At 39.7% G+C, this 15367-nt stretch overlaps 1 protein-coding gene across 11 annotated transcripts in view; it reads left to right on the top strand.

Moving 5' to 3' along the window:
* Window positions 1–15367, top strand: part of EHBP1 (EH domain binding protein 1) — a 215805-nt gene that overhangs the window by 51357 nt on the left and 149081 nt on the right. For all 11 annotated transcript variants that reach the window (XM_029964393.1, XM_029964388.1, XM_029964387.1 and 8 more), the window contains exon 5: window positions 7601–7654. In XM_029964393.1, coding sequence (XP_029820253.1) covers window positions 7601–7654 — 54 coding nt within the window. The remainder of the gene's footprint in view (window positions 1–7600; window positions 7655–15367) is intronic.

The following is a 15367-nucleotide window of genomic DNA, read 5'->3' as shown; positions in this document are numbered from 1 at the left end:
GGGCCTCTGGAGCCAGTGTCAGGTATTACTACAAGCTTAATGTTATCCAGCACTGATTCTGCAGGCACATCTGTTCACTGGACTTCCTCCTCTCCTGCCAAAACAAGCCTGCCTGTCACAAGAATTGTTCTGGGAGGAGAGGTAGGAGTGTGAATAACTCCAGCAGCTGTGCCATCTGAAAATGGTACCCACTGATCTCCAGGGGAATGAACCCTGGCTTTTATAATCAGAATATTGAGATCATAGAACCATCATACTGTCAGGTAGCTCTTAATGTAAAATCTGCTCTAATTGATCCTCTGGCTCTTCTAGCAAGAGTGCCTATATGTGGCCAAGCACACCTTTTCCTCTGTAAGGGTATGCAAGTGTGGCACAGAGTAGCTGTTTGAACAGGCTGTGTGATGCACCAGGAGCACTGTACCTGTGTGAGACCAGCAGCCTGTTGGAGTGATTGAGCTGTGAGGGGTAGGGGATTGCAGGCAGAAGATGGTATTAGCCCAGTATAGGCTGTGCCCAGTCACCTGATGCCTTTGTTGGCTCAGCGCTAAAGTGGCACTTCAGCTGTAGTGCAGGACATGTCCTAACACCCACATAGCTGGCATATGTACCATAGCTGGTACATTCTGGGCAAAGACAGTCAGAAAGAATTAGCTGTTTTTCACACAGCTGATGCATTGTCTGGTCAGCACTGGAGCAGCGAGAAGTATGTAATAGCACACTGCAGCAGCCTTTTTGGGGAGCTGACTTGAAAATCGAGTATTTATATTGTTCCTTCATCTAGGAGGAGGGAGACAAAAAGCCTGAAAATATTAAAGCTCAGAAAAAGAGACAGCTCGTCTTGCTGTTCTGTAAAAGTCCTTTTTGGAGCCACCGCCCTGCGAAGGCAAGTGGCTGTGGAAGGTTTGGCACTTTGCAGTATGTACACTTTAGCCTGGCCATGCTGTTTAACAAGCAGTAGTTGTTCTCTTTCACTGCCACCTGAAAAGCAAAGGGAAGCTGCTGACTCCTTGTCCACCCTGGCAGAGCTCACCGATGGGAGCTGGCTGCCCTGACAGGGCTGTGTAGCAGTCACAGATAAGGAACGAGTGCAGTGGTGCTGTTGGAAATGGCAGTGCAGGAAAGGGAAAGAGTGGGCTCCAGATAGACAGCTGTGTGTTGTGGGAAATGATTCACACAGTAGTGGCAGTGCATTCGTAAGTGGCTGTTGAAATGTGTTGCTGGTAGGATTAGGAGATAAGTCAGGGTTTCAAGTGCTGATGAGAATGTTAAGAGTATCCTCTCCAGTGGACACTTGAGAGCTGCCTAACAAAGTGTCTGTGATCAGTCAACAGATGAGATGTTCTGCATTATCTGCACATCCCTGTTTTGGGTGTTAACTTGTTTCCAAGCAAAGTACTAAAGAGACTACAACCTTCCTTTAGAAACCTTTAATTTCAAATAAATATAAGCTTTTTGTTTTAATTAATTCTGTGCTGCTGGTAAAATTTCATAATGCTCTAGAGTCATGTGGGGAAAAGCATCATATGGATATATGGATTCAGCTTCCCTTGACCAGCTTTAGCTCCTGCCCATGCAGCCGCTGAAGTGCTAATTGCATAAAAAGTTCCATCTGTTCTGAAAGTTTAACTTCTTCCTTTACCATGCTCCACACTGGTCGCTGGTTATGCCTTGGGTTTTTCAACCCAACTGGGGAGAAAGAAAGATCATGAAACAATTAGCCTATTGTGCATTTAAAATCCACGATTTGTAGTGCTGTCATGGAAAGATTCACAAATGCCAGAAAGGCCATAGCTGAATTTCCATTTTTTGTTGTTTCCATGGTTGCGCTCCAGAATTTTATTTTCTTAGAGTCCCTGCATTAGCAAATTTTAACTACCACATATGAAAACTTGTATACTTTTCTGTGGTTTTTATGTACAAATACAGATCTTTATGAACTGAGAGAGATTTTAAATGAGAAATTTTCACTGCCAAGCAAGCCCAGTGCTTTTAGCAAAGCTAAATGAACATCAGTTGTACTGTGGGGATTTAAATTGCAACATCATTATTTTCTAGCTTAAAAGCAAAGTGAACTTCCCAAGCAAAAATGTTTGTTCTTCTGGAGTAAGCATGGACTTTGCTTTATTGGATTACAAAAAACACTTGTTTTGTTGGTAATGTACATGGTTTATCACACTAATGTACAATTGCAACAACAGGGACAATTATCAGCTTTTAATTACAGAGTTTGAAAAAGACATTTTTAAAGGCATAGCTTTCTAAGCACACAAAAAATACTCAGGAGTAAAATAAAAATGAAATAGATGATCAAAGCATACTTGTGTTGTTGAAAATATTCCTGTCCCCACATATACTCAGAATAAATCCCTGTCATTCTTCTTGAAAGCCCAAGCCAATCATGCTTTGATTAGAAAGTAGTAACTAGCCATGCACTGTCAGGAACACTGCAGCAAAGCCAATACATTGTCTCAGGGAAGGGGAAAAAAACCCCTAAACTAACCCAAAACTTCTTCATTAAGCCATTTCTTGTAAGCAAAGAACAAATTCAGGTTCAGAGCATACTTGTTTCAGTTTAGGAGAGACCAGTGGCTTGACTGGACACTATGGAGAATACTCCGTGTGAGGGAAAAACAGTTCCATAGACAAGGTGTTGTGTGCCAGATATAAAAATCATAAGCCCAAGGAAGTGAGCACATCTGCACATTGAAAAATTAAATGTTTAAAGATGTAAAAGATTATGCTCTCACTAATTTAAAAAAAAGGTCATTCAGTCTTTCTTGCCTTTCTAGCCCAGAGGCTTTCCAGGAAAGTGTGAGCTTGGTGTGCTGATGCACAGGGATGTTTCTGCCGGTCTGCTCAGAGCTCTCTGCTTTCTGGCAGCTCCAATTAAAGCTGATCACAGTTGTATGTGATTTTCTAGACTAATCAGACCTCTGTAATCAGCACTGAATGGGAGAAGAATTGGGTCAAATTTTGAGTCTTCTGCAGCTTCAAACAGCCAAGTACAAAAGCTGGGGACAGATGCTGGAGTACTTGGAGCATCTGCTGCAGGCCACTGGTAGAGGAAGATCCCAAACCCTGTCATCGTCTGATCTGATTCAATATGACAGTCCTTAAGTAGCTATTCCCCAAGAAGAAAGACTGAAGATTAAGGCTGGTATGAAGTGATCTAATTGAAGGACAAGCTTCAAAATCCAGGAACTCTTAGGGAGGAGGCATAGAGAAAGAAAGGAGGAAGGGAGTAACAGTCTGAAGATCTTCCCTACCCACTCTGGCTCCTGATTAGGAAAAGGACCAGTCTCTTCTTTTCTGATATGTCCTTCATTCCTATTGCAAGAGACACAAAAATAACTCTGAATATTACCTGAATTATTGGAGAAAGTTTACCTTTCTTCAGTCTTCTGAAACCACCTTATACATTGCAGAAAGGATCTAATCCTTGACAAAGGTCCTTGTGGAAGGGGTTGATGGTCGACAGAGAACAGCAAAATGTTACTGACTTGTTCTTTGTTGCTCTCCCCATGCCCAAGTCCAGAAGAGTTGACTGGTTTTGGGTAGTTGGCGTGGGGGGATGGGCAGAATGGTGTCACAGAAAGAAGATAAGGGGTGGGATTGCAGAGAAAAGCTTGTAGGACTGAGCTTGTTGAGATCCAGCATGTCTCTTTAAAAGCATTTAACACAGTTACTGGGAAAATGTGAGATGGGCTGAATTTTGCTGGTAGAATAAAACAAGTCTCTACTGAGAGTTGGAGAAATGATCATCTGAGGGTCTCACAATAGGAAATGTGTAAGGTGATATCCTGTCTGTTGCACATTTCTCTACTATTTGCTTCTCACCTGAGTGTTACTTTTGAACACAAAGGTCATCTTACCGGGAAAAAAAAAAAAAAAGAAGAAAAAATGGTAGGGAAAAAAGACTCTAAAACTAAGTTGAAGATATGAAGATACTGAAAAGGAGCATCATACTGAGACAGAATGGAGATGGAAAGAGGAACAGGAAAATGGGACCCATGTCTTGGTATTAAAAATTATGATTCTTTTTTTATGTGTTAAAATCAGGAGGAACGACAAGTTGTTCTGTCCATTTGCCCAAATACGGTTTTTAACTCAAGGTAAAACCATAATGAATGTTGGAAGAATGTAGTTCTGCATCTGTGGTATATTGGTAAAGAAAATAAGCAATATAGAAAAGAAATTCTCTTGCCAACTCACTTCACACTACAGCAAGATATGAGGAAGTTTGCTCCTTGATCTTTTTAGGTAATTTTCATTAGCATTTCCTTTCAGGAAGGAGGATGGGAATGAGATCTGTTTATAACTCTTGTCTTAAGGTGTTTCCAGCTTGTATTTGCTTGCAGGTGGAGGTGAGGTTTTGTGTGCCGTGTTACCAAAGAATGCTTTCATACAGCAAGCATTTGAAAGGCTGCTATAACCATTATTCCTGGAGTTATTCTTCTTTGGAATGGCATTTTTTTTTCCAAAGCATAGTCAGCTGTACAGTCCTCAAATAATAGTTTGCTACATTCATCACATGAGTTTTCTGTGGGAAATGAATGGAGAACACGGGTTAGCCAGTGAGGGAAGTATGTGGTGCTGTGGCTTTTTTGCTGGTATTTACTCTCTTCAAATCCAAAATAAGATGAAAGATTAACTAGATTTGTAGAAACATCACTTGTTATGGGGCCCAAAGTGTGAAATGTTGTTTGCAATAGAAACTGTGATATTTCTATAATCATCATGTTTACATGACCATGTACTAAATTTGTAGGCTAGCTAGAAATAGGACTCTGTGTGGTGCTCCCTGGGCTTCTGATAAAAACATTTTAGTGGAAGAGTGAAGTCACTTATGTGTTGCAAGGAAATGCTGAAGTTTATGTGTATAAACTTATTAAGGGTTTTCTGTTTCTGGAGGCATTTTAAAACTAACAAGAAATTTGGCTTTAACAAAAAAATGATCTGCATTTGTCTTTAAATCTGAAATATCTTACACATATGCAAAGTGTCCATATCTCAGCATATTTCATACTCTCTGAACATTTGGTAAGGGTTGAGAAGTCCTTGAAGCTTTTAGGAGGAGTTTTCGGGTAATACACTTGCATTTATTTTCCAAGAGTGTTCACAACTTGCTTTCAATTGCATGCTAAAATGTTGAGCATCAAGTCTTTGCATTTGACAGTATTTCCTCTATGAGATGATCAGAAACAGCATAGCACCTGATTCTGTAGCCTTCAGAGGTGTGAGTCAGTTTTATTGCCATTGGCAGAAGAGTTTTGTTTTTCTTTGTACATTATTTCCTTGCATGAAGGTTTTGTTTGTTATATGGGATAAAATATTGGGCCCTGACTTCAGAAGCAGTTTTAGGTCAGCCTGCAAGCCTGTCCTAATAGCTTTTGGGGGAGTTAGAAAAAAAAGATCGAGCGGGATGAAATATTTAAGAGTTTAGTCACTTATTACAGAGCAGCTTATTAAAACATAAAGTGGTTAATGATCCCATTAAATCTCATTATGTCATTTCATGCTGTATCAAAGGAAGCAATTAAACAAAAAGGTGATTGCCCCGGGTTAACTCTTGAAAATTTTAAGTATTTAATGGCTGGATTACAGAAAGTTACATCTTTAGAATTTATACAGTATACAGCAAACCCGCAGGTATCGTGTGCTTTATTTACATAATGCAGAATTCCACAAACTTGATTAACGTGATGGATGTATAATTACATAATCTGATATTTACAAGGCATAATTTGGAACACGGAGATATCTCAGTATCATTTTTAAAAAAGACTTCTTAAAAGATTTATTCCTATAGAAAAATAAATAAATCGTCCGTTTTGACATAAGTTTCTAGCAACATCCTGTATCCTTTCACTGAAACTACATCCCATTGTGGGAGTGTTGCATTTTAAAACAAGCATCATGTATGACAGCTGTGGCTGTAGCTGTTAAATACGCAGCTAACGATGTTGCCAGTGGTATGATGAGGTGTTGGATTCCCTCAGGGAGCACGCTAGTGCCCAGCAGGACTCCTCCTGTCATGAGAACCAGTGTTTTACAGAGCAGGGAACCCACCTGGCTGGGTTTTGTAGGAAGGATGTGCTGCAGGAGATAGGATGATATCCTCCTAGAAATGTTATTACGGTTTATTCCAAAGAGGAGGTTTATTTAAGGGCACACTTCCCAAGTTTTTTGTGTGCTGGAAAAAGAAAAAAAAAATTCTTTTTGCTTTTTTGTTTACACTGTAAACTCATTACTTACAAATTATTATATGTATTTGATGAGAACTAGTTAAAAGATCCATTTGTAGTGCTGTGGTACCTCTACCCACTGAGTGTCTGACTTCAAAGCAAAACTAAAGCGAAATGAGGACTGAAGCAAAGTCTGGAAGATTGAATTGTGAGGCTTGTAGCATTCTGGAAAGGAAGGAAACATGGTACTAATGGATATAAAGTAGAAGCACAATATATTGCTGTATTTTGTTAATTTACAGCAGCCAGATGGAATTGGTGCAGTGCTTGGTGTAGTGTTGTGACCAGTTGCCAAGTAATAGCAATAAAACTCTGCGGGTGCTGAGGGGTATATGATGATGGCAAATGGGATGATGTGGAAGTGACGTTTGTCTACAAGTGTCAATAGTGTGCAGGCTGCAGAGGCAAAGGAGTAATCAAGTGTTTTCTTGTGACTAGAAATAATAGGATAGAATTGAGGTATGGCAAAATTAGGTTTCATGTCAAAAGAAAGGCTCAAGCCACATTCTCTTTGTGTGAGAAGCTGTTTTGCAAGTGGAGTAGAAGTTATTTTGTTACAGTTGTTCAGAACTAGGACTGGATGATAAATTAATATTTTAATTTTTTTAAAAAAAGGTGTTTTGTTTGAAGTAGGATCCTTGATAGAGGCAGGAAGGGGATGACTTCATGTCTCCATCATTTTCTTACTTTCAGACAACAATACAGAACCACTCCAGCAGACTGAAAGCTCATTAAATTGAAAACAAATGCCAAATATATGAACTTCATTGTTATTTTTCTTCCTGTTGGCGAAAATGTTTTCTGATGCTCACATGTGGTGCAATAGAAATGTTGTGAGGATAGGCATTTAAGAAATCTGCAGTGAAAGGAGGTACCTGTGACTCTGGATCTCTGCTTGTTCTGATGGAGTCTGGCCATAAGCAGCTTGGAGTGATTCCTACTGAAGGTGTGCATCTTCTCACCCCACGTGGGACAAGTGGCTTTCTCCACTGTTACCAGCGAGATATAGATTTGTTGTGTTTATTTGGGACGTGGATCTTAAAAATTAAAGGGAGATTTATCTTTTTTTTTTTCCCTTCCACTGGAGGAAATGAAATAGAATTACAGGCCTTTATCAGCATCAACCTCATGTTTCTATCTGTAGGAGCCTCTGTTAAATCCTCACTGTCAGTTTTACCCCAACTTGCTCATCATATTATTGATATCCATTAAAGCCTGCATCCTAGCTAAAATATTTCCCTCTGTCGTCTTCTGTGGGTAGAAATATTTCTGAGTATATGAAAATCTTGGCTGTGTTGCAATTTCTTGCATCCTGGATTATTTTTAGACTCAAGTTCTCTGGTTTGCTTTTCTAGGATCCCCACGCGGAAGAGTTTGAAGACAAAGAATGGATGTTTGTCATAGAGAATGTAAGTTGGAATGTTGTTATGGGGTTTTTATACATATAAGACTTAATCTTTTAAAAGTATTAAAAGGTGTTCAAATGCTGAAAAAGGCTTCAGTAAAATTTGAGCTGCTGAACCACAATAAAGCCTTGCTCTGTAGTAATGAAGGCTTGTTAAAATACCTATTGTTACGTTACAATTAAAACACAGGAGAGGGGTAGTAGTATACTGCATGCTTAAATTCCTTCCCTGTAAGCATCAGCCTGCCTTGCATTTATTTGCCATGAGCAATGGAGTAAACAAATTAGAGCTGGGCTATGACTCACTGTTTTGTGGGTTATGACACATTATTTTTGTATGAGCAGGGGAGTGAACAAGTCAGAGCTGGGTTATGACATCTCTACATCCCCAATGGGAGTGCACCCTTCCTGGGTTTGAGTGCCTCTCTTTAGTGGAGAGCACAGGTTCATTGCATGCATTTTATAGGTGAATGGGTTGAGGCAGGGTGGAAAGGTTGGACTAGCCCTGGTCACGTAGTGACAAGCATTAGTCATGATGTGCTCCCTGAGATCCCAATCCCGCCCGTGGCATGGGGAAGCCGGCTTGTGCACCGAGTGAAAACCCAAAAGCTGGCTCCTATGAATCTCTGACTTCTCCAAGGCAGGAGCCCCCAGAACTTCAGGGAGAGCTGAGCTCCTGAGGGCTGTACAAACAACACACTTTGCCAAACAGCAATGCTTAACATTGCATAGAGCAAGTCCTTCATGAAGTACTTTTTTCCTTCCCCTTCTCTGTGTTGGGCAGCAGCTTCCGCTCTGGGGCTGCCTCGACTGAGAAAAGGGGAAGCTGCTTTACGTGGAGTTTTCGTGAAATGGAAACTTCTTTTTGGAATACATTTTAAAGGATTGTGGTATCAAGACAGAGTGTTTATTGCTCATTAATATTGTTTCATTATGGACTGTTTCTCAGTAACATTATTTACTTTTTATGTTGTCTTTAAACAGACAAAAAAGTTGCTCTTATACCAAGTAATAGTAGTACCACATAGCACTAAAGTGTGGGGAAGCAATGGATTTTGCATGTTATCTTTTTTTACCTAAAGAAGCTTTTTTCTTATCAATATCAGAAGTGCTTTGGATCCAAAGCTAAAGTTTATTCTAATCACCAGTAAGTGAACATTTGAAAGGGCTGAAACCAAAGTGCTTTATTTATACTTTTGTTTTTGAATGTCAAGTTTCTATTTTCACTTACGAGACTTGTGAACACAGAACACAGTTTAGTTACTGTTTCCTGGAGTTTCCTTTTCTTTCTCACTTAGTTTATTTTAGTCAGGGAAGTCTCCATCCCCAATTGTCACTATACAACTAACTCTAAATAAAACAATGTCAGTGTATTTCTCAGCCAAACCCTCTGGGTATAGTTGGATTTCCTGTGATGTTGCAGCAGATTTTTTTGTTTCAGAAGGTTATATGGGGGGTGTGGGCTGACTTCATGTCCTGCTTTCTAATGTGTTGCTTTTTTCATGTCAGCCTGTTCCATACAGAGGTGGCAGTAGTGCATCTGCTCTGTGCTGTTCCTGCTTTCTGCCTCACGCCTTGCTGAGCAGTGAGGGAGTAATCTTTTGTTATGTGCAAACTTCTTTACAACCTCAGTTATGCTTTTAGTTCATCTCACAAGAACTGCCAAATAGTTATCGGTAGGTAGATATTTATTCCTCAGTTTTGGAGGATATAGAGGTGGTATTCTCAGAATAATAAATTTAGTAAATAGTTTTACTGCAGAAATTATTGAGAGCTAAAGCAACTATAAAACTGGTTGCTTTCCATCACCTCTTTTTTTTTCTTTTTTTTTTTTTTAAACACTGAAGATACGGAGAAACTCTTTTCCCAGAGTAACAGCTCCACTTAGTGGTGGATGAAAACATGTTCATCGGTTTGAGCAAGTGACAAATGATCTGGCTGACATCCCCAGAGCATGTAACACCAGCCTGTTAGAAATGGGGGAGGCAGGAGTTTTATGTCCTTGCTCCCTAAATTGTAAGCATTTACTCACTTCGGGCCTAAGCGAGGGGACATTTACAGTCCTTCGGGACCTTTTCCTTTCTGTCTGAGGATGTTCTCTGACCTGAGAGGCTGCAGGGTTTCCCTCCCACCTTAGTCAGAAACACTCAGAACACAAAATACTGAAGTCCAAAAAGCTTATGGATGTGCTTTAATTGTGAAACTGCCTGAATTCCGCTAAAAATGCTGAGGTTTTTCTATTAGTAGTGTTAAAAGTCAATCTTCAAAATAATTTTGTAAAGCTTTAGTATGGCTGAGCAAAGATCAGCTAAAAGAGATATTCAGCTGCAGTTTGATGCCTCTGCTGGCAGATGCTACCAAATTCAAAACAAGATTATTCTGCCCTTTCAGAGGGCTTTTTAAGTAGTGGTGAGGTGATTTGTGCAAGGTAACTATGTTGTAAATTAAAATGAAGCAAGATACTTGGTTTTCTTTGTGGCTGTTTTCTTGTTTGGGCTATATGTACATTACTTCATGACCTTGATTATTGTAAGATTTTTTTTCTAACTGTATTTTTATTGTCTGAGTTACTCTGTGTTTTTATTCTAGTAAGTGAACTTTGTCGTCTACTATATGTCTAATCCATAAATAGTTGGATCATAGAGCAGTTTCTTATCATATAAATCTTGATATCAATTTTCCATCAGCCTCTTCCATGTCTTTATCTCCTTCACAACTGCGTTCTTTGGATATTTACTGATAACTTTCTTGTCTCTAACTTCATATCTCTTTAACCACACTCTGTGTAATTAATTATTTGCTTTTTCTTGACAAGACAGTTCTTGGAATTCTCTTGGGATTTTTTATATTCTTTTGGATATTAACATTGGATGTTCAGGTTGGCTGTTGCAAGTAGGATAGCAAGAAATTCATAACTGGGAATACAAGTCAAAGCATGGCAAAGCACATAATATCCTCTGAGGAGGATGTTTACTTGTTTACTGACAGCTTTGTAGACAGCTGCCTCCTACATTCTTAAATGAAACTGAAAGATTCATAGAATGTTTTCAGACTTGGTCTATGAAACAACTTTTCCGGCTTTTTGTCAAAAATATTTTTTTTGAGCCCAGGTTTGTACCTCTAATAGCTCATAAACGGCATACTGATAGATTCCCATGTTCATGGTGGGTTTCTCCATCTTCCCTCTTGTGCCTGTGTTTCACCTTTGTCTATGGGTTGTTCACAGGGCTCAGGGTTGTGAGCGAGCCCTCTCCAGTAGCATTGGTGGAATCGAGGCACTGGCAATCATTGCTGTGTCCCTGATACTGACTGTATTCCTCTTTTTGTGTGGCAGGCCTGTTAACATGTGGTCTTTACTTAGAACAAAAGAGGAAATCCCAGACCTACTAATTTGGCAGATGAATGGAGAAAAATGCCCCACCTGTTTTTGAAGCTTTGCTCATAGATTCATGTACGCCGTGGCTGGAGGCAGCCTCACCTGACTTGTAATGTTGCCTCAAGGCAGCGTAATTCCAGACAAACACTTGCCTAAACTGTTTTAAAAATTTTTTTAAGACGGTCTCTCTGTAGAATTGCCAGCCAGCCTCTTCCAGTCCTCCATTGTCCTGCTTGTTGAGGATCGTTCTGGCCCAGATCTTTGTTGATACAGTTTCAGGCTGCTGCTTTTTGTCTTACCAATTACAGCCTTGGAGAACAGATTCTGCTTTCCACGTGGCTGGAGGCTCCCTCCTTCTCGCCTCTGACTAATCAACCCCAGTAATGTGATCGTGGTTACATATGGGATTTCATTTCCCATGTTTGCATTAGCAGATCATTAGCATTCCTTTTCCATGGACTCACTTATGTGAGGGAGTGCTCAGTGTCTTGCTCTGCTCCTGCTGCCCTTTGCTTTCAGGGACTAGCAGCACCCAGCTCTGCCTGCACACCATCACCTGCCTGGAGGAGCATTCCAGGCAGCATTTCCAGGCTATTCTTGGATTGAGATCTTGGAAACTGAACTCACTACTGCTTCTGTCCTTTCTAGAGAGTCTTCCAAAATGTTTCTGTGCCATTTTAGACCACAGTTTTCTAATGGTCCCTTTTTTAATATTAAGGTAATATGTGGTGAAAAAAACCCACGCCAACATTTCAAGGTTAACAACGATTTATAAGATCTCAGATGTATATCCTTCTGTGACACATAACTATGCTTCCAGTAATTTTTTTATGTCTTAACCAATAAAGGTATTCTAAGTGGTTTCTCTGGGATAATATGTCCAATGGAACTGCTGAAATGAGAGAAAAAAGGAGTTTAGAGTTTCCTGTTCATGCTAACCTACAGCAAAGAGTTATAAATACCAACAAGTTTAAGCTGAAAAAATGGGATCTGACTTTTCCTTCTGTCTGTCACTCTTACATCCCTTCAGGAACCCCAACCCAAAAAGAGTTCTGAACTGGCCTCCATTCAAATGTCAGCAAAGCCTCTGAATGAAAGAAACATTAGGAAATGTTACTGAACATTTAACATAATCCAGCTTCATTTTATTGGTACAAGTGTGTTGTTTTGTGATTGTCATCCCCCAGTCCCCCCCTCCCCCCATCGCTCCCGAAATTCTGCATCATGGTTGCTTATGATGATTTCTCATTTTGAATGCCCTGAAGCATGTTTTGTCACTCACAGGTTTGGAGAGATTATTTCTCTCTTAAAATGCCTATCTATTATTTTTAGGCACAACAACACAAATAAAGGTGATAAATAGTGTGAAAGCAATGGGAAAAAGAGAGCGGGTGGGTGGGATATAGAAATAATTTGATTCTGGTCTTAAAGGAGACCAATTTTAAATGTGATACAATAAAATGAGGTATTAGCAAGAAGTTAAGTTTTCATTAGATACAGCTCTGAATATGTTGTATTCCAGATGAAGCTTTTCGAGAAATAGCTCATTTGAGTGGGAACAGTAATTAGCCCGGAATTTTTGTAAAATCATACTTTTTTTACTGAGTGGTTAAATTGCTTTTACTACAGCACTGCTGCAGCACTAACTCTGCAAGAGCAAGTTTTGCTTTATGTCCAAATGAAAGCCCGAGTCTAATCTTCCCACCTGTTTCTGGAAATAAATGTTGGGAAGCAAATACCAGCATAACGTAGGGAATTAAAATTCTGAGTCCTGCTGATGCCGTTTGCTGAAAGAACCTGGAGAAAAAGAATAGGATGATTCCTTATTTACTGCTCAGTTTCTATACCAGAATTTATTAAAAATTCGTGGCTATCTCTTCTAGTGCATGTGGGAGCTTAAGCTTAAATTGGCTATTTCCTTTGTTTTAAGAAAAAAATACTAAGAAACCCCTCTATCTATTCATTTTGTAATTTTTGCTTGAAATAAATTTTTGCTTAAAATAAGAAATGACCAGGTTAACCTTTTTCTGAATTAAATGTCTGCATTTAATATATTTAGAGTAGCTCATAGTTCAGACATGCTTTCCTGGTCCTTTAATTCCCCTGTCATATTCTGCTGTGTGTGATTATGTGAACTGTGACTGGCTGCCTGTGTAAATTAGGCCGAGTATTCTGGACTAGATAGAGCTAGGAATTAAATGCTGCTTTGTCAGCTGTCTCACTCTTGCTCTGCCTTAAATGTAATAGAGAATCAGAAAACTTGTTTTACTTTCAGTTTTTGCTTACATTAAATATTTAGCACTTTGTTCTAGTTGAGAAATCTCCGAGATTAGGTTTTTGGAGCAAAACTTGCAGAAATTGTCATCTTGATTGGTTGCTCTGGCTGTAAAGGAGCCAGGGTAGGAAATCTTCCTCTGACGCCTGATCCTGTGCCTTGCAGCAATATTGTTGTTCCTTGTGTGCACCAAGATGGCATTTCTGGGCAGTTTTGACTAAAAGTGGAATATGATCAGGGGCGGATCCTGATTTGGGAAAGGAACAGAAGAGAGGCTTGTGCACAGAGCAGATCACTCAGTTTAAATGTGCCTGGGAGTGGGTGAGTCTCTTGTCTGCCCAGACTGACCCTATGGGGTCCCTTACTTAAACAACCCCCTTGGATTTGGCATCTTCTCTGAAAAGTACAGAAGACAAAGGAAGTGGAAGTTACACTTGAGTTCTGACAGAGAAATTTTACACCAAATGCTATAGGACAAGTAAATTGCCACCTGTATTTAGGGCAAGTGTTACACGGGCAAGGCATGACTGTGGGTATTTTCCCCTCTATGTGTTCCAGCACACAGTGGAGGCACCAGCAGCCCTGGTTTCAGGTAGGCATTGTGAGGGCAAGCACTGCATAAGCTTTTCTGAACAGCTCTGTCAATTAATTGATGTTTTGACCCACAGCCACCCCCCATATCCCCAAGAAAAGCCTGGTAGTTGCTTCAGATGGTGCTCACTCAGGCCATGCTACTTGATGTCTGCAATGTCATTTTCCTTCCAACCAAAACAAGGCTGTGCCCAGATCACCTGAAATTGGGACCACCATTAATCCTTTTTGTCATTAATATATAATAATCTATTAAAGCAGAGCTAAGAGATGACAAAAATCTTATTTAAATGAGAATTTTAGAGAAATTGTTGAAATAACTTCCAATATCTAATTAACTTTTTACACTTTTAATACCTTTTTTTATCTTGAATGAGCATGAAATGTGAGTCCATCTAACTCCTCTCCATTGTGTTTTTTTCAAAATTTTCTTTTGTTGTTTGATCTTCATCTCCTAAATGAAATGCAGTGCCCAAACTGTCCTTTAAATAGTGTTGTTTCTGATGTTGTGTTAATAGCTGCACTAAGTGGATCTACATCAAATATAATTTGGCAGATGATATGGCAGTTCTGAAAACTATATTATAACATTTCAGCTTAAAATTTTCTGGTGAAGGAGACATCTCATTTTCTCATCTTTATGCTACAGTCACATGGGAGAGTGTTGCAAGTGGCAGCTGGAGAGAGAAGGGCACTGGGCACGGCAGCCTGGGTGTGAGGCACTGTAACGTTTACAACAAATTTATATGGTTATTATTGATTCACAGTGGTAAAGTACAACTGTTTTCTAAATTGCTTAGAACCATTTTGCTTAGTTTTTTTGATGGGAGGTTATTTCCTGCTAGAAGAACATTTCACCTGATGCCGAGTGTACTGTGCGAGACAACTGATTGGAGTCGCTATCGGTGGTGTTCTTTGCCAGCTGGAGGGAGGAAGCTGATAAACAAGGCAGACAGCTTTGGAAACAAACCTCTAATACTACATTAGGCATGTTTTAAAACCAGCAGCGTGTTTCAGCCACTCTTAGCATATGTTTATTCATAGAAAATCAGCAGTAAAATACACTTTCCAGTGCATGCAAGAGCCAGAGTCTGCATGAGGTCGTTTCTCTTTCAGACATCAAATACAGAAGAGTGTCTTGGTAATTGTTTTACAGTGGGGTTCTAATCATACTCCAGGCATAAGCTGAGCCAGGCAACTTGCCTTTTAATAGAAAAGTATTTGCTTTTAAGCTTGTTCAGCTTGCCATGTTTTTTTCTGGTTTTATGTGTCTGAGCGTGTTTTTACATCTCCATACAGTCACAGCGATGTGTTTGTTCTCGATGTGGTTCAGAATATCATTATGTAAAATACCACTGTCTGGGGCAGCATTATGATGGATAAATCTCATTTTTGACCTGGTAGCTGTACGGTGTTAAAACAGCATATGCTGCAGCCATGTAGTACGAAATATTCCGAGTAGAAAATGGAAAAAA

This window comes from Manacus vitellinus, unplaced genomic scaffold (assembly GCF_001715985.3).
Source record: "Manacus vitellinus isolate BGI_N305 unplaced genomic scaffold, ASM171598v3 scaffold_70_pilon, whole genome shotgun sequence".
Classification (NCBI taxonomy): domain Eukaryota; kingdom Metazoa; phylum Chordata; class Aves; order Passeriformes; family Pipridae; genus Manacus; species Manacus vitellinus.
This window is presented reverse-complemented; position numbering and strand designations above follow the sequence as displayed.